Source organism: Stylophora pistillata, chromosome 13 (assembly GCF_964205215.1).
Source record: "Stylophora pistillata chromosome 13, jaStyPist1.2, whole genome shotgun sequence".
NCBI lineage: Eukaryota > Metazoa > Cnidaria > Anthozoa > Scleractinia > Pocilloporidae > Stylophora > Stylophora pistillata.
Genome location: NC_142531.1, coordinates 20,959,412 through 20,985,584, shown reverse-complemented (window position 1 = coordinate 20,985,584; position 26,173 = coordinate 20,959,412). Strand labels below are relative to the sequence as shown.

The 26,173-nt window shown below is 38.2% G+C and overlaps 1 protein-coding gene and 1 long non-coding RNA gene across 7 annotated transcripts in view; one reads left to right on the top strand and one right to left on the bottom strand.

The window, feature by feature from the left end:
• LOC111340467 (putative ATP-dependent RNA helicase DDX60) overlaps positions 1-22,628 on the bottom strand; it is a 40,504-nt gene extending 17,876 nt beyond the window's left edge. Inside the window, exons 1-16 of one of the 6 annotated variants that reach the window (XM_088742347.1) lie at positions 22,457-22,628; positions 17,953-18,050; positions 16,501-16,622; positions 14,299-14,565; positions 12,644-13,090; positions 11,091-11,192; positions 9,902-10,003; positions 9,349-9,415; positions 4,575-4,684; positions 4,067-4,168; positions 2,987-3,110; positions 2,445-2,614; positions 1,145-1,551; positions 778-876; positions 560-688; positions 310-459 (exon numbers count right to left, since the gene is read on the bottom strand). In XM_088742347.1, the coding sequence (XP_088598473.1) occupies positions 310-459; positions 560-688; positions 778-876; positions 1,145-1,551; positions 2,445-2,614; positions 2,987-3,110; positions 4,067-4,168; positions 4,575-4,684; positions 9,349-9,415; positions 9,902-10,003; positions 11,091-11,192; positions 12,644-13,090; positions 14,299-14,565; positions 16,501-16,621 (2,397 nt within the window). In that variant the 5' untranslated portion in view covers position 16,622; positions 17,953-18,050; positions 22,457-22,628. Of the gene's footprint in view, positions 1-309; positions 460-559; positions 689-777; positions 877-1,144; positions 1,552-2,444; positions 2,615-2,986; positions 3,111-4,066; positions 4,169-4,574; positions 4,685-6,390; positions 6,573-9,348; positions 9,416-9,901; positions 10,004-11,090; positions 11,193-12,643; positions 13,091-14,298; positions 14,566-16,500; positions 16,623-17,688; positions 17,895-17,952; positions 18,051-22,456 lie in introns of those variants that run through there. The other 5 variants (XM_088742350.1, XM_088742349.1, XM_088742348.1 and 2 more) reach the window with 5 other exon arrangements.
• A 113-nt stretch (positions 22,629-22,741) lies between these two features.
• On the top strand, positions 22,742-25,085 carry LOC148718119 (uncharacterized). Its single transcript, XR_015994908.1, has 2 exons — positions 22,742-22,931; positions 23,965-25,085. It is a non-coding gene; the product is annotated as an uncharacterized LOC148718119 (long non-coding RNA).
• The last annotated feature ends 1,088 nt before the right edge of the window (positions 25,086-26,173 follow it).

Sequence of the window (26,173 nt, the reverse complement as noted above, 5' to 3'; positions counted from 1 at the left end):
ATTTCCTTTCTTGAGTATTTTGGAGTTAACAGTTTCGAAAGCCCTTCGCCCAAGGTTCAGTTCTGGTGTACTTTATTTTCTATATAGGAAAGAATAAGTTGGTAGAGGGCTTTGTTGGATTTATATTAGTAGTGCAGGGTCAAATAAGTTCCCCAATAGGTTTCTGCAAAATTCAATGTCTATTCCGGTCAGTCATGGACGAATTTCTGATATAACAAAGGCTAGAACTTCTTATTCAAACTGTAAAACCAGTTTAAAAGTATGCAATGACTAACAATGCGTACTTATAAAAGGTAAATTCTTACTAACCTCGTCGAAGGGAAAAACTTTGCCATCATTCTCCTCGCAGAATTCATTTAGCAAGGTCCTATGTGCTCTGTATTTCAGTGAAAGTTTCCTTAGCAGTGCAGCATGAAGGAGGAAAAGTTTTACCCTGTCTTGGGCAATCTTTACAGTTTCCTGTATGTTAGTGCAAATAGAAAAACACTTCACCAACTCGGCTACTCTTTCCACATTACTCGGGCATTTTTGACATTTTATTAAGAAGAAGGGTACCAACCTCACAAGAGTCATTGTCTCTAAGGAGTTTACAGAGGACTTGCGCACAAGTCAGGACTGTGGCAAGCTCTCGGCAGCCGCCTTGTGGTGGAGATTGAAGAGCGGCCCTAATTTCTGATTTAACATCAATCTGTAATGCAACAATTAATCAAAATGTTTCACAGAACAGATCACATCATACCAAACATCAAATAAACTTCTCTTTACAACCACACATACCTGACCCTCTTGAAACGATACCGGAAAACTGACGTGAGTGAATTGACGATTGCAATATGTCATCAAAATTTGCCATGTTTTAATCATTGGATCTCGAAACTGAAAAGAAAAGGATATGCACCTGACAGTGATTTTCAGTTCGGTAACATTCATGCGTTTTTATGAATTTAACGTTGTGACAAATTTCAAACCAAGAAATTTACACATCTTTCAGCTTCCTTGTAGAATTCTAATCTTATAATTTTCCTATTTTTTTTTTTCAAAGAACCGGGGGCAGAACTTCAGCGACGTTTTATTCCAGTTTTTCTCCATCTATGGTTGATGATACTCGTGTAATATTTTATAGAAAGCATGTGTATACGATTACCTGCATGAAATACGTCCTATGTATTGACGTGGACTCGACGAAGTCTCCCATAACTTTTGTCGCAGTCATATCAATGCCTGATATGAATACACAATTCAATCTTTGTCCAAGAGAATGTAACAGAAGGCAGCGGAAGAAATACTCCACTGCCAAATCCAGCTCTCTGGTCTCTCTGGCCTCTTTCCACGGAATGTTTTCTGCGTCAGTTAGCATCAGAAAAGCCGGCGTACTGTTATCAATGTAGTCTGACCAGCCCTCGTGCCAAAAATTTGATACTGATGTGACAACAGTGAAGCGTGTATTGTTTTGAAGATGAAGAATTAGAGCTTGTCGTGCCAGCAACATGGAAGGTCGACTTCTCCAAATGATCTCCAAATCTTTGAAGAAGATAACACGAAAAACACCACCTAGGTATGCGAGAGACCAGGTGGTTAGATAATTTCAAGACAAATCAGTAGAGGAGGCCTGAGGACAATTATTTTTTTGGAATAACAATTTTACAACTATCTCGAAACGAACTCACTTCCGACAGATAAAATCAACTATTCTGCGGTGCTCCTTCACAGTCAGTGAGACAAATGACAGAAGAGAAACCCGCATTGCAACTTCATTTTATCTGTTGTAGCCTCTTTTCCCATAATTGCCGATTTTGGATAACGTTCATACATCCAAATATCCCTGGCGCATGTCATACTTCCGATAGTATCCCTGGAGACATTGCCGTCATCTCCCTTTTACCATGTCGAAGACCTTTTACACCCATCCAACTACAACCTGGTTACCACCTCTCTTTACGTTATGTTGACGAGTGATTATCATTTCGTTGATGTTCATCAATTATGCTATTCACAATTAGATTCTATGTTGTGGTGAGTCTGTTTGTTGATAAATCACGGATGAAATCAAAACGTGGTTATAACAAAAAAGTGCCACTTAAGGCGCAGCTTGGTGGGTCTCTGATATTCTTACCGCATAATAATTATGACGTCTCCTGTGATCTTTAACTATACAGACCAATGGTAAAATGGCATCTATTTATTTTATATGATAGAACAGCAAAATGTTGTTGATGGTGACGTCATCTACGCTTCTGTTCTCCAGTAGATAATAATTGAGGACCAATCAAAATGCGTGTAGGCTTCAGCTTGTCATTCAACCTCGTTCCCAAGGCCTCTTTCCTTAAATTTTTCGCACCCCCAAGTAAGGCGTAGGGCCCTGGGAACGAGGTTGTTTATCTTATAAAGTATTGTGACTCAAGTCGAAACTGTTTTTATTGATGTACTTTTAAATCTGCGCTGACCTTTATCGGTAAAGAATTTGAGAAAGCGTTCCACAAGATAGGTGAGATGCAGAAACTCTCCGCCATGTTGCCAATCTAAACTGTTCTCGCAAAGAAGCTCCAACAGCAAAGAGTCCCCATCGATAAGAAAAATTTCTGCATCAACAAAATCTGTCAGGATGTTGATGTATCTGTTAAGCGATAATAATATGTAAAAAAACTGTGATTTCGACTTCTGTTTCCTGAAAAGGGATTTTCTTATTTTTCGAAAAACAAAATATCTTATTTTTTTACTCCTTTCCCTCGCTTCACATAGAAGTGGCAAATTATCAATCTTAATTTGACAGAGCACATGATATATACTCGTAAACTTATAGCTCTTTGTCTCAAGAACCAAATACTTTTTGATAAAGTCTTTAATTTCTAACTCAGTCTAATAATATCGAAAATGTTCAAGGAAAGTCAGTTATTTGGACAAGTATCATAGTGTGACGCCCAGGATAGAGTAAATCAACAAAAGTTGTTGAGACAAAAATTAAAGGAACTGCTTGTGCCATACTTACTGCGGCCTAACTCTGTGACCGTAAAAAGAATTTCTGACACAGTCTATAATCCTGTTCACAGTAAGTGGCAGTTTAGGATCATTCTGATCTTGTTTGTTTTCTTCCACCGCTAGTTGTTCTAAGGCTGCAATTATACCAAACAAAATCTATTCAATAAAATTTTCAGTGAGATACAATGAATATATGAAGTTCAAATATTTTGAACTGCGGTATTAGATATGTATGATGCACGATCCTCGCAGTAGATAGCGCTATTTATGCCATAGCGAAAATCAGACCTGAAAAAAATCAGGCCTGTACGGGACTCGAACTACTGACCTCTGCGATACTAGTGCAGCGCTCTACCAATTGAGCTAACAAGCCAACTGGGAACAGGCCGTTAAGTTGATTCATAATAAACCATCTACTGCGAGGATTGTGCATCATACGTATCTAATACCGCAGTTCAAAATATATGAACTTCATATATTCATTCTATCTCATTTATCACTTTCACGGGTTTATTACGAATCAGCTTAACGGCCTGCTCCCAATTGGCTTGTTAGCTCAATTGGTAGAGGCTGAACTACTATCGCAGAGGTCAGTGGTTCGAGTCCCGTACAGGCCTGATTTTTTTCAGGTCTGATTTTCGCTATTGCATAAATAGCGCTATCTACTGCGAGGATCGTGCATCGTACGTAAACTTTTCAGTATCGACTAAATCCATCATAGATGACGACTAGCTGGAAGGGGGGGGGGGGCTGCTGGTGACCCCACTCCCTCGATGAGTTTTTTCAAGTCAGCAATATGAAAGCAATAAATTTCCCTTTTATCAGAAAGCAGTATGAATGCCCGCAGACCAGTCAGACAGATACCCTAGGTGTGACACGATGTGACCCCCAACCCACTTAGTCTTATGATGTTCAATGAGCAATTCGTGCCAGTCTGGACCATAGACAGTTTGTGTATACCACGACGTCATGAAATATTGCGTCACTGTTCAATTTAAAAACTCAGGCTAGCCCCACATTTTAGGCCTGCGTTTTTGTCTCTGATATTAATGGCCCTTGGGACTCAGTTCAATAAAGAGGTAGCACTTACTCTCATTGTATAATAACGCCTCTTCATTTTCCACTTCTCCGTCCTTTTCATCACTCTCTTTGCCTTCACCTTCGAGTTGAATCTCAGCGTCTTCTCGATCCGCTGTCAAATAAGAATAAAAGTAATAACTATTTGAGTAACTGAGTGCCTATTGCTGTCAGTCACCATTCGAATTAAACTGCCCAAAATTTCGGCTTTACTTTGAACCGTAAATAATGTAAAAACGGCGAGCTCTTTCTAAATTTTTCTTGATGTCGGATCTCTTACCATCATATTTCAAAGTGGCCGCCTTCCTCGGACTTCAAATATTTCTAGTTGGTTTAATTTCTAGATTCACTTCATTCGTAATGTTACAGACTTAGAATTTTATCTGTATTTTGTGACTGAAAAAGGTAATATGAAATCAGAATTTTCATAACGGTTGTCAAGTGCATGAACGGTACAAGACTCTACAACAAAAAATTTTTACATATTTTTCTGCACTTTGACCAAAATTAAGTTTTCTTACAAAGTTCTTCACCATCGTCTTCTTCATCTTCGCTATTTTCTGAGTCAAATATGGAAATATCAGAGTCAGAATCAGAGGTGGGATAGCGTTCGTTACCTCCTTCGGCCATCCTGAAAGGAAAGCTGAGAGTTAATTGTGTAATTTCGTAGGAAATTTAAAAAATATATCTTTTGATCATTCGTTGACTAATCTATAGAGTCCTAGAAAGGAAACCTTCACCCTTCAACTCCCAAGATCTGATTGTTAATTCTCCCCTCTAGCTGCTACACATTTTCTTGTAAATTGGTGACGAGAATTTGATGTTCATTCAAGGTAACGACTTCTACCTAATAAGTTGAAGTATTCTCACCACCTGTTTACTGGATAATGTATGGATATTACAAGGAGAAGTTACGTATTAATCACGTCTGGGAGTCACAGGGTTAATTGGTCTTAGAGAGCTTCTAGCTATCTGAGCGTCATAAAACCAAAAACATGACAACGGCAATTTAAAAGAAAAGATAATACCTCTGAGAGCCAATGAGAGCTCAAATTAACATAACAACGAATGGACTGATGACAGAGCAAAGAGACGCAAAACAAATGCTTTCGACACAATACACGACTTTGCTAATACTGGGGTCTGTTATACAACAACAACAAAGATATAGGCCGCGCAAAGCAACATGCTCCTTGAGCGACCTGGTATTGGCTCGGTCAATCCCGGCATTAATTCCGACCCCACTATTAGCAAAGTCACGTATTAGAAATTATTCTTAATGTATAGATAACACCAGATGTAGAGACCGGGGCAAAGTAACGATACTATTTTCGAAGACCTTGATTCTGTTCCACGGGTAACAAATGAATTACACGAAACATCTCTTTTGAAATTTGTAGCCAGTATACTTGGCGAGGCAAGGGCCATTTGAAAAGAGAACTGAATAAACAAAAATATTCGCCTGTTGCCACCCAAAGCGCTCGCCATGAAAAACACGATAGGGCACCTGGCAGCAAGTGGTGCACTCGTGATTTTCTGTAGAACAAACAAATGCAATTAAGACAATCTCCTATTTACGTAAAATTTCAAACTCGAGTCACGACGAACATGAATTAGCAACCTGTAATTTTCTTGTGAATTTGTGTAGACCAAATAAAAGGCTGTGTAGATGATGATTTATTTCAAATTTTCATAGCGATATGGATTTGAGTTAATTTCCATTTTCATTTTCATTTTCCACTGGTGTCCTTATAAATATTCAATTACGTTGTTGTTTTTCAATCTATCTTTTTCTCAAAAGAAGTCTGATATGATGTGCTAAAGAATTTGTATTTTGATGTGTCGCCTTGAGTTTTCCTCTGACCGAAAATACCCGCCAATTTTTATCTTATTGAATATAGAGCAGGGAGCGTTTGACAACATCTACCCGAAGCGTGTGTCGGGTAGATGTTGTCAAACGAATCAGAGAGAAAAAAAGGCCTCTAATTCACGTGCTTCACAACACTCGCCTCTGTCGATTCTGGCCAAACATTTTTACAATAAGCAGACTTAACCCGGGAAGCAGTGCCTTAAATTCATTTGATAACGCAGTCAAAGCTTGTTTTGTTCTTTTTTTTTTTTATTATGTGAGATAATGGCTGACGTGTTGTTGGTCGCCGACATTACCCAAAGACCTGAATGAAAGCAAGACCTATACGTTTGTGCGGGCTAATCTTTTTTTTACCATGTAATAAGCTTTTGTTGTAAAGTAAAAAAAAAAGATTGCGCTATAACAGATAGAACAAGCGTGGAAGAGGCTAGAAGCCGGCAAGTTTTAAAAACTATTACAGAGCTTACCTTGAAAAACGTTTCGTCGACGACGGAGTGTGCAACTGGATTTGGATTCGTCAGTAAAAAACCTGCTAAATTTAGGGGTTTTTCTTTATGGAATGTTTTTCTTCCGGTAGAAATGACAAGACCAAAGATAGTATAAAAATTTCTTTGGAGGGCGACATAACACGAACGGTGTCCGTCAGGAGAAAGGATCAAATGCGATTAGCTAATTTTGTTAAGGCTTGATTTCTAAGAAATTAGGCTGGTCAACTTCCTGTTTTGAGATCACGTCGTTTCTTGTGTCACGCACGATCACGCAAGACGAGTCTATTGGAGATTGTCCCTGGTGCGTGGCTTAAAATAGCTATAGCAATATGACAATAGCCTCTTATAAAACCAACGTAAGATCAGTCTTAGTGAAAAATTCCGCAATATTCGATATAAGAGATAAATTAATCGGCAAACTTTTTATAATCCTTTACAATATAAGTGCATGGAAGAGACGAATCTTTCATTTCTTTATCATCAGTAACGGATTTTCGGAGGAAACGTTGAGATTTTTAAAACTTTTTGCTTGATCCCCATTTCATTTGTGATGTTAAACCTGATACTGATAATTTTTTGGCTGCTCTTTGCTCAGGATGTAGGCTACGACTGCGATGCGACTCACCAAAGACTGCTTCGTTCTCAAATACAGTCTGGGGCCACAGGATCCCTAAACTGTGGCAGCGCTGCCGTTCAAAACTTGATTCGAAATGCAAGTCGTGTGCTACAAAATCGTCTTCAATTTTGGATTGGCCACAGGTGCAAGTTATGGCTCGTTTAAGCTTCCTCTATTCACGATTACGGTGGGGTACAAGTGCATTGTTGATGATTAAGAAAACGTAGAGACTACAATTAGTACAAGGTTTAAGCGTATTCCTGCTTCTCGGTGTTACGATGTCGCTTTTAGTTGTTGGATAGGTCATTCCTTCAAATCTCATTTTTACACATAACTTGGTTGCCTTCCGCTCTTCAGATTATGGCAACAGCATCTACTGCAGTGATCTACCTTTGCTCCATTCCGGAAAGGAGTTTATTGAGTTTAACGTACCGAGGGAGAACCCGGAAGATACAGCCTTAGTATAAATGAATTGCTGCGCTCAGGTACAGATATGTAAACATGGGGCCAGTTAGAGACTTGGAACTATAGAAATACGTCTTTTATTCTTGGGGAACAGAGCATTGTCTTCAGATTATCTGTTGATGTACATGTACAGTTGAAAAAGACGCCAATCGTAGGTTCAAATCTGTTTGAATAATCTGTACAATACGTGAACCGAAAGAAGCGAAGCAGTTGTTGAAATAGTGCCTCCTGTACCTTCACGCATTTAGTCGGTTCAAATTTGCTATTCATTATAGCCATGTATTGGAGCGGCGACATGTAGCGCTATTTTGGGGTATTTAATCCGAAGAATGTTTCTTGTCTACGTTTCCGTCCGTTTCTTGCATAAACGAGGGGGGTAAAGAAGGGTATGCAAACCCGCCGATCCGCTATAAATTTATAACCAAAATCCGTCATACCGTCAAAAAAAATAATTAAATCCGAATCCGTTTGCCACTTGACATGTGGAAAGGTGAACAACGCACTTTGAGCTGTTGTGCGTTGGCCAAACAGTTTTTTAAAAACGTCCTGACATTATAACACTTCTTATAGGATCTTCCTCACAAGAAAAATCCAAAATCCGGACCCAAAATATCGATGAAACTGCGAACAGCTCTGAATCCGAAATCCGGGCAAAATAATTTTCAGAATCCGCCGATCCGTTGGCCTAGTCACTCTCCTCATTTACAGACACTTTCACGGTTTCTAATCGCCGTATTGCCTCGGGGGCAAACAATATCTAGTTCAAATGTAATTAACTAATCTTGGAACGGCTTCATTTCTGAGAAAATATGCTGGTCAACTTTCCGTTCGTAAAATACGTTGGAAATCATGTCACGCACAGTAACGTAAGGAAGACGATTTCCCCGACAAACTATTTGATTTACTCACTTTCACCAGAGTGTGGTGAGGGTCGCACAACAGAGCGAAGCTCCTTATTAAGTGCGCCCTATATCCCACCCATCCCACCCCAGGGGAGGACATCCATCACACAGTAATCTCGTGTGTGGGAAATTAACGTCTCCTACCCCAACCCTGCAGGAGACGGGACCTCCATTTATTCGTCCCTATCCGAGAAGACTAGAATATCTAACCATTTCTTGATGTTATAGAAAGGTAGCAAATTCTTCTCAATTATTTTTAAGACCCTGAGTGTTGGTCCGGCCGGGGCTCGAACCCTCGACCTCCCGCACAGCAGTCCAGCGCTCTATCCATTTGAGCTAACCGGGAGGAGGTTAGCTCAATCTTTTGAGAGATTGTACCAGGGTGTGTGGCGTAAGAGGTAGCTATAGCCTTCTTTATAACAGACATAAGGTCCATCTTAAAGACAGATTTCGTAGCACTTAAAGCTAATTCCTTTGAACAGCTATTTAGGCTAAAAATTCAAGTGAGCAAGCGAGCAAGCGAGTTTTCGCAAAGCAGTTGGTAGCTCGAAGTGGAAACGTAACTGAAATTTACGAGTTTTTTTTTCATGGGGTCTTCTGCAATTTAATTATCAAAATTCCATATTTGGATGAATGATAGATGGTAATCATTCCAATGTCGAGTTTTGGGTAAGGATAAGCTGATTTCTCAAGACGAAAACAATTTGCAGCATGTTTTCAATTGGACAGGAAATCCCGAGGATTGACAGGGCAATATGCACTGTTTGTTTAAAGTTTTGAGATTTATATCATGCGGAAACTTAAGTGGCTTTGATACTAGGTGTAAATTTGCCGCAAGAGACAAACGTTTAAAGCTGTGTCACTGCCAAAAATTCTAAATTCTCTCAGCACCTTTATAAAATGTTTGCAAAAGTTAAAGCGCCTCTAAGGAAGAGTATGTATATAATCTCGTACCCAAATCTCTTGAAAGAGAGCTCATTTTCTTCAGAATCTTCCGCCGCTGGTTCTTCTGAGGCTGCAACTTTCATAAACAAATCTCTATTTAATAAAGTCTACTAAATCGGGAAAAATTAAAAGTTGAATTTCTCGACGTCTGCTTTAAGCTGTTTGTATGCTTAAGAAAGTTATATTCATTTATTGTGAAAATAAATTAGAACAAAACAATTAAAGGAAAAGTGGGCAAAATTAGAGTTTACTATTGTCATTCACCGTTATCGTAACGTAATGCTTGTGGTAGCAGCTGGGGCGGGGAAGTTCTTAAGACCCCTCTCCCTGAGTGTGAATTTCAAGTGCGACATATGCAAACCGAAATTGTCACTTCTACTAGTACACACAACAGTTAAATAGGTACTCTGGGTGTGACACGATGTTGCCCTCCACCCACTTTGAAAAATATAAGCTACGCCCTTGATGCCGAAACTCACTAATATCCTCTGTGTTTTCGTATCCAGTCCTGTTTTATACAAGAAGCATTTGTGCGCAAGCTTCATAGCGAGGTAGTACTTACTCTCATTATATAATGACTCTCCTTCGTTTTCCACTTCCTCGTCCTGTTCATCACTCTCCTCGCCTTCACCTTCAAGTTGGATCTCTCCGTCCTCTCTATCTGCTGTCAAAACGAAGAAAAAAGAAGGGGGAGAGAAAAAGAAAGCTTGAGTCTTCCGACCAAAGAGCAGAGAGACCACAATAAAAACTGTTTGAGTTACTGAGTAATTACCATGTTGTTCCGAGTGTTCAAAAGCTCTGCCCATCATGCCAAACCGCTAAAAACTTTGCTTCTGCCACAGGGCGAAAATTATCGGTAAATTATTTTGTCTGTTGTCTCTGTTGTTTGAATAATTGTTGGCAAATTATAACAAACTGTATTCAATTTGATACCAAGCCTATTATAGTCTCCTTCGCAGCCATTGTCTGGTCGCGTCACGCAACGCCCTTCCTTTCCGTTTCAGAGAGAGCGCATTGCGCTTTACCAAGGACATGAACCAATGTACTGGGTAGGTGACCTCACAGTTCTTCGTCAATGTCATTCTTAGTGTGCGTCGATGTTAGGTTGATTCTATTGCATCATTTTGTGGCACCCTAATTCCACGACATGATTTACATGAGGGAAAATACACCGACGCTCGGATTGGTGCAAACATATCCCTTTGCAGTGATCAGATTGGTGCGAGCGATATACCTCTCTATATACTGAGATACATATATTTTTATAAAAAAAAATATATATATATAAATACTCAAGAACAAAATGGGGCAAAAGTAAAGTGGAAATAGTTTCCTTTCAAAAATAATACTGAGCAGAAAAGCTGAAATTAATAGAACTCTTTGTTTACTTTCTTCCATCCCCAAGGTTTCACGGTTTTACCTCGTTCTACCAGCTATTTTTCATGACCAGGAATGAGCAACACAGTTGGGGATAATAGTTTTTTAATAACTCATCACAAATTATAATTGTACAAAACAAACTCTTCATATTAATCCTTTAACTCGTACGTAGAAGTGGTTAACATGTTTGTAGCTTCTCTCCACAATATCCATACATAATCCAGCAAACAGATAATGGGAATACTCAAACTTCTCAGGAAGGGGTTAACATTCTAAGGTTGCCTGCATAGGGTTTCTATAAAGACCAATGCTAAAACTTGCACTTTACTAAATTTCTCAATAACATTTTTTAATTAGAGTCTTGAAATTACCTTTCATCACATCTGACTCCCCAACCTCTGTCTTCTGCTTCCAGCTTTCCAAATGTGCTTGATCTTCAGAACTTATGAAGTGTGAGTGAGAGCCCAAAGCATCTTGAGTTAAAAAGAACAGCAAACAAACTTATGTTTATGATTCACTTAAAACTGCATTTTCGATGTGCAGTCGAACCTTGAGTATCCGAACTTATGAAGACTGGAAGAAAATTGCGGATAATCGAGGGTCCGAATTAATAATCAAGAGTCTGGATAAACGAAAATGTGAATATTAATGAGCCAAAAAAAAAACAAAAAATGGAATGAGAATATAAAAGCACATACTCATTGGCAAAAAGTATTCGCAAAAGGTTGCTACAAGCTGCTCTAGCATGTATTTTGCTGATTCCATCATTGCCTGTAGCTCCCAAGTTAGTCGAATACGATCAATATTGCATTGTCTAACCAATCTAGAACATTCAACACCTTAAAAAATCGGAACAAATTTAGTTTGAAGGGAGTTTTATCACATGATTCTTGAATGTGATTTTCTAACAATAATAAAGAGTGGGACTGGAGAGGCAAGTCCGAAAAAACCGCGATAATTGAGGTCCAAATAGTCAAAATTTTACTGTATAGGAGAGATCTAATTATTCTACAGATACCCCACATTCAGGATTTCCCCATCCATGAAAATCAAGGCTGACAGAAAGAACTTGTGGAAGTCACTGTTGTCACATATCTTTAATTTCATCCGGTCACAACACTTGTGGTCCATAAAATCCGCTCTGTGGTTTAACTTTCCGAGGCAAAACACTTCAGAGGTTTCTTAATTATCAGATGTAAGCGGGAGATAACCCTGTAAACAATGCTTTTATTCTGCGGAGTTGGATGGTTAGTACCATTCTGGATTTATCTGTGACTCGATCTAAGTCACATAGTGAGACCGAAAAACCTCGAGAGTTCTTTCAGATGCTTTCCTCTTTTATCTTTTTATCTTTACAACGCGTATTTTGATCAAAGAGTTCGAGTCTCCAAGTGCATACTGACCCAAGTCAGCTTGCTTTTTCCTGTTATAGACATGGCCATTTTAAAAGACTTATGGTTGGAAAGTGAGGTAAAGATTCCATACTAGTAACGCAACCTTGCACGCTACAGGACCACTAAATTTCATTCTTCAATTATTCCTTTTCTGTTGACTTTGCCGCGGCACCTATGTTAGTCCTGGCGATTTTAGTATTTCCAATTTGTCATGATATAAACTTGTTCCTAATCTTCATAACTCTCCATGCTAAAAAACAATGAAAAGCACTCAACAGCGATTTTGCTGAAAATAGCAAAGCCTTCAATTCGTTCCCTAGCCTTAGAACCGCAAATCCGAACAGAATATGGGCTCTATGTAGCCTCCTGTTCAATGCGATAATGAGTTCTGTGTTGATCAGAAACTATAGAAAAAAGTCATATATCTTAAAACCCCTGGGTACTCTATGATAAAAGAGTGATGGAACGTCTCCAAAACATTTTCAAATATTTTGTGAAAAGATTTGTTTTGTAACTCTCTGTCGACTAACCTCTGAGTGCAACTCTCTCAAAATAAACTTTCCTTGCATTGTACTCTTCTATATCCATTGTTGTTTTCAGCTTCAGCTCAGCTAGGTTCAGTTCCTTCAAGATCTTTTCAGTCACAAAACAACTTTGAACCATTGAACCAAGACGACCACATGAATAATCTGCCCACAATTTCTCCAAGATTTGGAGAGAATCACACTTCACTGTTATCATCAAACTTCCTACATAGACACCTGTAATGATGACCTTCATTTCTCTCAAATATTCCTTAAACTCAGTACGCTCTTCACTTGACTGTGGTGGTGTGGTCTGGAGGTAGTTCATAGCAATTAAGCTCAGGGCTCTGAGTGCATGAGGATCTTCTCTTCCTGAATGAGACACACTTCCTTCTGTATCGGGTTCTTTAGGTTTCAAGTCTTCTACCGCAACATGAATATTCAATTTACCACCTGTTAAATTGCAACAAACAGTCAAATGTAATCCCACCTACAGTCATGTTGTTTTTGTTTTTATTTTATTTTCTTCACCTCTTTGCTGTTTGACCTTCTAAAGTCCAGCCCAATAAATTTTACATACAAATTCAGAATGTTTTTGCTACTGGTGTTTACACAAAGCTGCATGATTGCTGAATATAAAAATATCAAATAAACTATTAGATTTTGATACTTTCGTGATATTGTAGTATTATCAAATGACCTATGATCGCGTGATCTATATCATATCAACTGTAAGATTTTGAGATTTTGATATATCTTTGGTATGCCATCTCACGATGATATTATGATATCACCGTGATATTTTAAGATTTGAGAATAAACACCATAATCATCACAACCGTGTACTGCCTCGATTTTGATTTTCCCACCGATGAACCAGCATGATATATCATGATAATATCAGAAAATAATGTTATCATGATGATACAAAAATAATCAAAATCAGTGTCATAATCTCGAATTAATGTTTGATAAGATCTGACTAAGTGTCCAAGGGTTTAATGTTTTGATATATCATGATAATTTGGGATAATATTTCATAATGGTATAATCAGTGACGTTATATAAAGAAAATTAAGTGTGAAACTAAATTATTATAAAAGGAGTGGGTCAAAAGGATGTACGTAATTAAGTGAACAGTTTGGGTGGAATGGGGTCTTTTTGAGTGTTCAGAGTTTCCATTTCCTTATTAAAAGCATCTCATAACTAAGGCGCTAAAACTTTCCGCGGCATTTCTTTAGAATGGCAAATTGTTCGTAAAGATTGTTCGGTCTTCGATTGTGTTCATCCTTAGATGTTTACGGATGACGGAACATTTGTGCTCTTCAGTGCAAAGGTGGAGGCAACGATTCGTGTAGCCTATATTTCGCATTGCACGAGTGAGGGCTTTGATTCCGTGACTTATAAGTCTTCCGAGATTTTCCTACTTGCGAAAACTGGTTGTAGTACACGGTTGATTTTTTTTCCACATATTCAGGTCCTGGCAAACATTTGGGATTATGATACTGATATCGATGTTCTGAGGATGATATATCAAAATATCAAACTCCTGGTATAAGGTGAGCCCCCCCTCAAATGTATGCTTAATACAGGTTTCACTGTCATGGAATAATTCAATAATGATTATTCTAATTAACTAATATTGATAAAAAAATAATTACCATTTTTACAACAAATTTTTTCTGCCAAGTCTTTACGCTGCACTGATTTATGCTGTAATGCCGCATTCAAAGTTTGGTAAGTTGCTGCGGAGCCATACCCCTGTTTCCAGTGTATCAACATTTGGTATCCTTTCTCACACAGCTGCTCGTATCTTTGTTCTATATCCTGTAGTTTTGGATCCTTGACCCCCAGGCGACGCCCGAGTTTCATCCACTTTTCAGCAATTTCGTGACCTAATTCTTCTAACTCATTCTCTGTTGGCGAGCCTTGTTTTACCAAAAAAGAAATAACTTTTAGAGTCCCCCTTGTCAATACCAGGTTTCTCACACAAGATTAACCAATTACACCCGGGAGATAAACAATAACTCCAATTTCATTCAATTGTTCCAATCAGCTCTTAGAACTAAAATAAGAAAAAGATGATAAAGAACAGATCTTATGCACACTGATATGATAAACTTAAGACTCAGCCAAGCCTCTTTTGTAAGTGACATTGGGGGTTTTTATTTTTCATATCAAGTTTGCATTGATAATTTTCCATGCAACAAAATGTTGTTAAAACTATTTTTATCTACTGCCAGCTACAGTAATAACTACAATATCAATTTCTTCGCAAGGAATATTATCAAAAAACAGTTTGTGTGTAAGGAATGAAACCGCGCGAACCGTATCATTTCATTGTTGCCATTAGATTGTTATTCATAGGGGAACAGTCAATCACATGTAGGCAAAGTCTGATCTCGAGCCATGTAATTCACCCAACCGCTCCTTATTCCGGTTTCCATAAAGCGACTAGGAGTATTACTTCTCCCCACTGGATGGATACCAGTCTGTTGTAAAGTTATCCCCTCCTTCCACCTCCCCCGACAATTCGCCAGTATTCATTTTTACCCTTGGGTCGAAAGAGGTACTGTGAGAGTAAAGTGTTTTGCCAGAGAACACAACATCAGGCCAGATCTCGTTAATCATTTTTTGGTCCTCATTAAAACTCATATTCTTGGTTATCTGAACCCTCGATTATCTGGACTATTTCGTTTAGTCCCAACGAGTACGGATAATCAAGGTTCGACTGTATTTTAAATACTACGTTACATCTTCATGTTTAGTCTACCGGTACCTCGATAGAAAGCCGAAACGTTATGTTTCAGCCGACGATAATTTTTTATAAGAAATAGTCAGACCGCATCTCTATTCTACAGGCATGTAAATGAGCCACCAAGCAAACTAGGTTGACATCCAGGTGGCGTGCGCAATCTGATTGCTTTGCATTATGAGTCATTTGTATCTTGTCGTGTTGAAGTGAATTTCTTTGGTGGCAGCGAGATAGCGTGAATATAAGTGGATTGTAATGGGGATTCCCTGTCTGTTGCTGTTCCTTCGAAAGTTGAAAAGTTTTACGGGCCTGCGTGACTCTCGTCATTCCTCGATCCGTGACCAATTTGTTCTTAGGAGGCTTTCTGGCTTTCTGGCGTGTCACCTCACGCAAGGTAGAGGTTTTCATGGTTAAGTGACTCTTCTTTGTTCTAATTAAGTTGTCCTTCATTCATTGATGAAGAAAGAGGATTTGCCACATAACACTCGCGATTAATTAATTTTCCTTCACTTAGGAAAGTAGATTTACAATACGATTGAGCACTTTTAATAAATTTCCTTGCAGTAGTAACGCTGTAAAACGCAACACAGTAAACTCAACAATGGGCCTTTTTACTCCATGAAAGGGTGTCAAAGACTATCGCTTAAAATGCTTAAAACATTTATACTGTTGGAGCGCATTTGAGCGCGTTTGATCAGAGCTGTTGAAGAGGGATCAAAGTGGCTATAAAAATCTTTGAAAGGCTTCAAACTACGACGTGCAACGAATTTGACCTTCTCGAAAACCGGTCTCAAATTACATGCTAAAAAATAGTGCTTGCGTTTGTCCTCAAGAAAGATAGAGTACGCGACAAATACGTACGAAAAATACTTGTACACATTCAGAATATATCAAATTATATTTACCTATAGAGAAAGGAAAAAGAAACGGCCTAACTTTTACGAATGTTTAGTCAAAATCTGCCGATTTCTGCCGCTTTTACCGCCATATTGAAAATAACGCTACCACAATGCAATGCAATCGGAGTGCGCACACCGCCTGTTTGACAACCACTTGCACCCATTAAAATCACTTCAGGACAAATTAATTTTCTTTAAAAGGTTCTTACCGTGGTCATCCGCACCAGAGTCCTCTCTGAAATCGCTGTCATTTTCCCTATTACTTAAGTCAGCCATAGGAAAATCTGAGTCCGAATAGGATGTTGAATAAGCTTCGCTTCCCTCGGCCATCCTGCATAGAAAGCAAATGTTGAGGTTACTCCACTAAACTAGAACTGCACCGAACATTTTTCAAACTCAGTAATTGCCAGAAAGGTACGTTAAACTTGCCGTTCTTTCTCTGAAAAGCAAACTTTGATACCTTAGGGCGAGGGAAGACACTTGAGTAAATGTTTTCTAGGTATGTGCTTGCCCGTGGGGTGCTTCGGTTCCTGAGGACGTTTTCTAGAAAGCGATTATCAAAACACCATCTCCCGTAATGATTCATTTCTTGTAAGATACTCGTGTACAAACTGCAACCCCCATCCAGTGGCACATCCCCGTTGGCCTATTTGAACCTTCCCACCCAGGGTCTAAAAGCTTACACAAAAGCCACACATCGACCTCACGTCTTCAGTTAACGACCGTAGTGTCACATTAAAATGAATACGCTAAATCTTCGCCCGCAATCAATAACACATAGAAAACTTCTCTGTCTGTTATGATTTGCGTGAGGTTTTTTGAATATCGAAAGGCAAAAAGTATCAGTGTTTCCTTGGACGGAAAAAGTCGAATATTTTTTGATTAACCCAACTGTTAGGCAAAATTAAAAATTCCTTACAGACTCTAAAGGAAACCGCCGCTTTTATTGTACGTGGTAAGTTATAAGTATAATATTATAATAACGAGTGTTTTCCAACTATACATTACCGAGAGTTTTTTCGCTTCCTGTCGACAGAGACGAGACAATGAGACTAACAGGAGGATTTCACGTGACTTTTTCAGAATCTGTTTATATCAATATCGTTTCAGTTTTCCATTCAATTTGAAAATATCTAAAACGAGCCAAGTATGATGAGCCTTTTTTCTGCTACGTCTTTATTAGAAAATATTAGTCAGTTTTGTCTTACAAAACTTTTGTTTGAAGGAAGACAAGAAGTTTCGAGTCTTCCACCGTTCGTTTGACCACTGAACAGATGTAAACACGATAAAACATGGCCGGGTTTCATTTTGAAATTAAAAGAAATATTATAGCAGTAATATATTTACACTACATTTTAAATCGGGCGAAGTAACTCTGCTTTATCATTTTCACTAACCTTTATTATCTTATTGAGGAAAGGTTTCTTTACAAGGGTAGTTCCCACAGTTTCACTTTTTTTAAGGGCATGGCGGACTTTGCTGTCGCTACCACCGTAGTGTTGTAATCAGTTCATGAGAGACTTGAAACGAGACTTGAACGAGAAATTGTTCATCGCCACTAGCTTCGTTCAATCGTAGGTTTCATTCAGGAACACCAACCAACAGAAATCGGGAAGAAAACGGAAAAACCAGACAATTTACTCGAAATATACAAAGTTTACCTGAGAAGCAGCTTCGTCGAGGCCCGGGGGCGTAGCAGCTATTTAAAGCCCTGTGACTTTCAAAAGAATGATCTTCTTTTTCTAACTCTTTCACCGTGCTACAAAACATCAAAGGTTTAGTAGGAAGCTTTGAATACTACACGTTCACCAGAAAGTAAGGTTGAACGACGACTACAAAGCCTAAAGACAATTAATCTCATAATTAATGTATGATATTGTAAGAATTTTGGGGTTTCTGCGAAGTTCAGTCGACTTCCTGTTTGCGAGCATTGTGTCACGCTCTGTGGGCATGGTTACACAAGACTTTTCGCATTTCAAAGAAGGGAACAATGATATTCAGGGGGAAGAGTTTTGAATCTTTAACTAAACAGCTTGAGGCAATTACCGTTTACGGATATCTTTGATTTAGACTGAGCAACTACAGTGACTTCAGCTCGTAGTCGGCGCAGCAAAATGATTCTGTAGGAGCGTGAATTAAGCAAAGGCAGACCAAGCATTCTGTGTGTGATTACAGGGTCTAAAAGTTATTGTATCAACAGGAATACAAAATGTATTATGTTTTAATTTAGAGCGTAAGCGTGTGCCGAAAAAAAGTAAAAAAAGTTATAAGCGTCAACAACCAAAAAAACAAACAAACTGTTGAAATTGCTTGACATTCTAAACAAACATCTGATATTCTTAAGAACTTTGAAAGAACCTTTAAAAGGAAATTCGGAGAAAACGTCCGACTTCTAGGCGTTTTGTCTATTTGAGATGATGCCAGGCTGCCGGGCATTTAGCCGTAGCATACGTCCGGTACCTTCTTCAGGACCTTAACCCAACGACGGAATTAATTGGTCTACATTATCATGATATTTACGCTGCGATACATGGTTATTTTAAGAAGTAAACATTAAACAAAAATTGCACTCATTGGCTAGCTGCAGGAACCACTGCCTCAACAACTGTTTCCTGTATGCGTATTCCTCGCTGAGTGAGACCTGTTAGTGGCAGTTATATCAGCACTTTAAATTTTAGAGTCAGTGGCTCGATTTTATTTAACTTTAAGAGTACGAGTTCTTTTCAAGGAATTACGAATAGTAAGCAAGTCACAGTTGTTGGTGCTGTTTAATCTCATTGCTATTTGAGAACAAATAACCGTAATATTAACATTTCAAACATTGATTGCAAAGCTAGTTTCAAATCTTTAGGCAGTTATTTAGATAAGCATTTGAATTGGAAAACTCAAATAGCACATGTACAAAGCACATGACTAAACACCTTGGAATCTTCTATCAACTGTGGAATTACCTAAATTTAAAGATGCTGAGACAACTGTATGATGCACTTATTTACCCTTATCTTAATTATGGTGCAATGTGTTTGGGAAACACTTATTATGCTAATTTAAATAAGATCAGTTCTAAACAAAATAATGCATTCGAAGTATCTTTTTTGCAAACAAACCGGAACCCTCTTTCCCTTACTACCAAATCCATGAAATTTTAAAATTTGAAAATGTTGGTATATTCAAAATCTGCTCACTTGCATTGAAATTATATAACAATCCAACAACTGTTCCAGCAATTTTCCATAATTTTTAATACCTATAACAGCAGTCCACTCTCAGAACACCAGAAAATCCGCCAAGCTTAATTTCCACCGACCACAAGTCAGAACTAACATAGGGAAATTTAATTTTAACTACTTTGCCTCTGTTATATGGGAAACTGTACCCTTGGCATTGAAAAATATAAAAAAATTTATTTAACAGGTTTAAGAAACTTTATATGACCCACCTGATCTCTCGTCGATCAAATACTATAGGATCTGTTTAGTGATGAAATATATAGTATATAACTATCAATATGTAAATAATGATAATAATAACAGAGTTAATAATAATGATAATAATAATAATAATAATTGTCCACTTATATTTCAGTCTGTTGCCGCTGCTACTGCTGTTGTTGCTGATAATGTGTTGTGCTTTTCCTCACCTTTGTCTCTGTTTCTTCTTTCGTTGATTGGTGTTGCTGTTATTTGTTTGTTTGTATGTGTGTCTGTTTTTCTCTTATTAACCTTGTCCTGTATAGATTTCTAGCTTGGTTCAGTATATCTCTAACATACCTTTAATTATATACACGTAATTCTCTCTTGAACATCAATCCTAGACTCTACAAGCACTTTCCACATTTTTTCCTATTTACCAATAAAGCTCAGTGCCATTTCTTTGTTTATCTAAAAGTAGATGGTGGCCAACTAGAGAGCCTTCGCTACTTTGACCACCACACACATTTTTATAATCTGTATTTTATTTATTTTATTCTATAATCATTTGTTGCGATTATACTTTTCTATCTATGTTAATATTATGTAAATAGTGTGAAATAAATGAACCAAGGAACCAACTGAGGTACGAGGACAATGGAATGAGGAAGAGACTAAAAAAGGGCGCAATTAATGTTCCAGCAAAACTTGATGATTTTCTCTTAACACTCTCGTAACTGGCAATACAACAATCTTGCCTCGAAGGAGGAGGAGGAGGAAGAAATGCCCAATGACGAATGTTCTGAGGTACGAGGACGATGGGGATGAGTAAGACTAAAAAAAATGCAATCATCCCTTAACCTATTGAGATATAGTTGAGACAATTATGAAATCATTATTCCTCCATGTAAATTGGGTATTCCTATTCAGGCAAAGTAATGAGCTTTAAGTACTCTGATTTCTCAAATATTCAGTCGTCATAATTGTGACCTTATTTTTAACGGAGTGTTTGAAGATTGAATAATAAGTAGTTTTACTTGAAACGTACAATGCTTTATATTTTCAAACAATTTTGCCTCATTATATGTTAGAATAATCATTTATAAATATCTAAGATGGCAGATACAACATGGTGAATTCAAGATGGTGTACGGATATTAATGAAGATATATTCTATATTTAGCCCTGGCATCTAACTTAACTATTGGCTGTGAATCTGATCTTATTTTCGACTTCCATTTGGTGAAAATTTTGCGAGATCAGACAATAACCAAAAATATTTCAAGATTTTATGCTTTTACTGATCAATGGTACTTTAGTGTTGCTATGGAAAAAAATTATTGAAACTCAAATAATTTTGAACGTAGAAGTTTAAAAAATCCCTTGGAAGAAACCTCTATTATTTCATAGATAACAAATCCTTTAAGAACGGTTAATGCGCTTGCCAAGAATATTGTTGGGCAGTTATCATATGTTTCCTGTTAATTTTGTAGAAAGGAGGGACGTCACTTGATCACATAACAATACCTGTTCAATTACTCATTAGGCACTGCTATCCTACATAACATTAAACAAGAGTAATTGTAGTTTTCAAAAATGCATGACAGCATCACTCCCCCGGAGGAAAACGAGAGGTCATTTTTGGCCATGGACTATAACACACTATAACATCTCTTTTGAAATTTGAAGCCAGTAGACTAGGCAAGGGAAGGGCCATTTTAAAACAGAAATAAACAAATAAATATTCACATGCTGCCACCCAAAGCACTCGCCATAAAAAACACGAACGGGCAGCGCTTGGTACACTCGTGATTTGTAGAACAAACAAATGCAATTTAGACAATCTCTCATTCCATATTTGCGAAAATTAAAATTTCAAACTAGACTCGAGACATGAGTCATAACGCGGAACATGAGCGAGCAGCATATGGTTTACTCGTGAATTTATAAAGAACAGAAAAAAACAATCATTGTTTGATGTAGACGATAATTCATGCAAAATTATTTGGGCTACAAGGATCTCAGCTTGTTTGCTCCAGGTGTTCTGATAAATATTCAACTACCCCGTGGACTTTAAACCTATATTTTTTCAAAAGAAGTAATATGATGCGTGAAAGACTTCGTAATTTGATATGTCGCCTTACATTTTTCACTGATTGAAACTACCTGCTAGGTTTTATCTTGTCAAATAAGCAAGGAGCGGTTCACAGCGTCTTCTCGAAGCATGTGTTTGTGAGAACTGGTTCTCCTTTCAATTTCTACACGAGGAACAGTTTTAAACGCGTGGGCGGTAATTTGCATTCAAAATCAGATGGAAAAAAGGTTTCAAATTACCTCACTACAACCAGCTTTCTCGATTCTGGTCAAACGTTTTTGTAATAACAGACAGTGGAAACAGTGCATTCGATCGATATAATCGTCAAAAATTATTTTTTTTATCTGAGATGATGGCTGACGTCGACGTGTATTCTATTGTTGTTGACATAGCTCATAGACCTGTATGAAACCAAGATCTATCTCCGACGTAGGGCTAACGCTCGAAACGTCAGCTTTTGTAATCGTTACGGTCGCCAATTTACCACTTCAACTTTGTTGATATATCCAAGATCTATAGGTTTGTACAGGCTAGTCTTTTTTTTTACCATATCATATAATAAGCTTTTGATCTATAATAAAACGGATAGCACTGAGACGGATGGAACACATATGGAAGAGACTAAATCCGGCAACTTTTATAAATTATCGCAGAGCTTACCTTGAAAGACGTTTCGTCGATGAAGAAGCGTTGAATTCGCTGGTAAAAATACTTGTTAAGTTTGGGAGTTTCAGTCTGTGAAATGCTATTTTCCCGGTAGCATACCTGCCAAACCCCAGAGTACAAAAATCCGCAGACGTCTCAATTCGACCGATGTAAACCGCGCGCGACAACCTGAACCGCGCCAAATTTCTATCATGTATTATGCAATTTGATTGGTTGATTTCTGACCAATAACGATACTCGTTCAATGAATGTAGATTTGATTGCTCTGTTTCACTTTTTCCAATTGAGAACAGCTTAAATAAGAGCACTAAATCCTTTTTGACATCTCGAAAACAACTAAATTTTTGAAAAAACAAATTGATAAAAGGCCACGGTGGGTATTTCGCGGGAGATTTGGTGTTCTGATCGGGAGACCGGGCGATTTGATGAAGAACTTGAGGACTTCCACAAAAACCGGGAGAATTGGCAGGTATGCGATAGAAATGACGAGACCGAAGATAGTATGAAGATTTCTTTAGAAGGTGACATGACACGAACGCTATCTGTCGGGATAAAGGGTCAAATGCGAGTGACCAATATCGTAAGGGCTTGATTTCTAAGAAATTGCGCTGGTTAATCTCCGGTTTTACCGGATCACGTCGATCATTGTGTCACACACGATCACGCATGAAATGGTTTTCCCAACGAGCCAGTCTACTGGATGTGTAGCATAAAAGAGCTATGGCGTCTTCTAAAACCAACATAAGATCAATCTTAGCGAAAAATTCCATAATATTTCAAAGGTGATTCCACCGAAAGGCTATTTGTGGCTATTTTATCTCTGATCCAGTGCTACAAGATAGTTCTGGAAATAGATAGTCTTCATTTTTCGGACTTTTTTGAACTTACTAAATGTAATCGAACTAGAGCCAATCACGATTATAAGCTCTACGTAAAAATAGCTATCGTAAATTGCTACAAATTTTCTTTTTTTGTACGGATCGTTAATATGTGGAATAATTTGCCTAAAGATATTGTACACGCAGGATCATTGACTTTATTTCGTAACAGACTAAAGATTTACATGAATATTGAGTGAGATGATGGTAAACAGTTTTTAATTATCTGTATATAATGTTTTGATCTTTTTATTCGGGGAATCTTTTATATAGGGTTAACCTCTAGAATATCCCCTTTCGAGAGATACTTTTACAATTTTTATTTTCCTTTCTCTTGAATAAAGTATTGTACAATTGAGGCCCCCCGTAGGAGAGGGGCATTGGGCTCTATTAGAAACCGCAAAACTGTAGGGAAAAATTATCCAAAACCGCAAAACCGCAAAAAATCGATTTAAAGCGAAAACCGCCCGCAAAACCGTCGTAACCGACAAATTTTCACATGCCAGTTATTAAAACCCTAATAGATTTATTAAAACCCTAATAGATTTATTAAAACCCTAATAGATTTATTAAAACCCTAATAGATTTATTAAAACCCTAATAGATTTATTAAAACCCTAATAGATCCGATACAGTGGTGACAAGAGGAGTATACAGAGGTTCCGCGGCTATCCAAGTCAGTGGAGGCGCATAAAGAACGCTCAGATCGAAGAGAAACCGAAACCTAAATAAGAAAAACCGAGGAGCACATCGGATACCAAAACATAAAAAAGGCGTTAGTATTTTAATGAAAACCGAAAACCGAAAACCAAATGCTGAAAAACGGAAAATCCGCAAACCGCAATGAACACCATAACCGAAAACCAGAAGATAATTAGCTCAAAAACCTAAAAACCGATCTGTAAAAAAAAAAGCCAAAACCGTAGTTCTAACCAAGAACACAAAATATATACAAACCGAAATCGGGAAGGGAGCGGAAAAACCCCACACAATTTACTTTAGATAGGTAAAGCTTACCAGAGAAGCAGCTTCGTTGAAGGCCGGAGGCGTAGTGGCCGTTTCAAGCCTTGTGACTTTCAAAGATCGGATCTTCTTTTTTCGCTACTTCACTGTGCTATAAAACATCTTGTTTTCGTGGTACTGCGCGTTTACGAGAAAGCAAGATCATAAGAGCGAACGTCACAAAAACTAATAGAAATGATTAAAAAAAAAACACAAAGACCTAACCAAATTGTTCCCTATAAGATAAACTTCTTGAAGCAAAAACTAAACGCAATGAAACAAACCTGAAAAGGGCTGCGGAACAAGATTCTTACGAGCGACCTAAGCTTATGGAATAATCAACATAGTGTTAATAGCCGCCGATGGCCGACGCTGCGCACAAAGCATACTGGTCAAAACTGGGTCTTAAATATAATGTAAAAGTTTATTTCTGGAATTGGCGGCCATAAATTCAATTTCATTGTACATGACCCTGGAAGAAGGGACACGAGCGTAAAGTAACATCATCGCCCGTGATGCATTTTGAGTTTCGGGGTGATCGTGGTGTCCGGAGCGAATAGGCTACTTTCGAATTATTTTTGCGAGAGAGACTGTTAACTGCTTTTTAGCACCAAGTGGAGGCTAAGAGGAATACGAGTCGTCTCAACATTCCAACGAATGTTGTGCTACCTTTGATGATATCAATTAATGGATAGACATTCTGGTTCTCTCGGATAAGGACGAATAAAGCGTAGATTCTCGTCTCCTTCATCTATTAATTAGTTAATTTGGTCAGGCAGGTGACCTTAAAGAACCCGCACTCACGAGATTACTGTGATGTGGTCTGACCTGTTTACTGGGAGTTGGGGGTGGGGGTGGGGGGGGGGGGAGGGAGCAGGATTTTCGGATTTGATATCTAATTTCATTCAGAAGAGGGCAAAACTCAGTTGAGCGTTGACCACTCGCACGGGTCGACTCGACGCGTTCTTAACGAAATCGACGTTGATTCGCAAAAAAATCTTTCAGTTTATCACATTACATAGAGCGTTCAATTGGGGTATTCAATTGATTCCAATCTACACGTTTCGGACGGGTCGACTCCACTCGTTTTTAGTTTGGTCGGTTCTTTGCGTTGGAAATCTATTCGCAGAAGAACACAGTTCACACCTAAGCTTTGACGATTCACAAGGGCGAGTCTGTCCGATTTGCATGGGTCGAATCATGTCGTCAGCAGAAATGTTGACCAGTCTCATTCGAAATCGAGATCATGTATGCACATGAACTTTTCCTGTTCGACCTGGGAACTAATATGGGCGCGCTATCAACGTGGGCGCACCCTATATTTCTGTTTTTCCACATTTCTGCGCAAGATAGAAAGACTCCTAGAGAGAGGCTTAAGAGCTAAGTACAAAGATCATCACGCAACCTATTCAGAACTACTCAAGAGAGCCAAGCTACCAACGTTAAAGAACAGACGTATGTATATGCATGCACCCTTATGTATAAAGTCAAACACAAATTAGGTCCAACTTATATTAGCAATACTTTTAATACTCCTAGTACTTCTTATTTTTTAAGACAAACTGATTTTAGCGTGCCTCCATATAATACAGTAACATACGGTCAACATTCTCTGCGCCACCTTGGACCAAAGTTATGGGGAAAACTGCCTGTAACGGTCAGATCTGCAAAAACTTTAAACCACTTTAGGAGCACGATTCGAAAGGTTTGCGCCGAGTTCGCTTCATATTCGCTTCCAACATGCCGAGTTCGCTGCCTCTGTTAATTCACTGTTTTAAACATAAGCTAAAAACAATATCTGTATTTTATACTCCCAAATTCAGCGTTAATC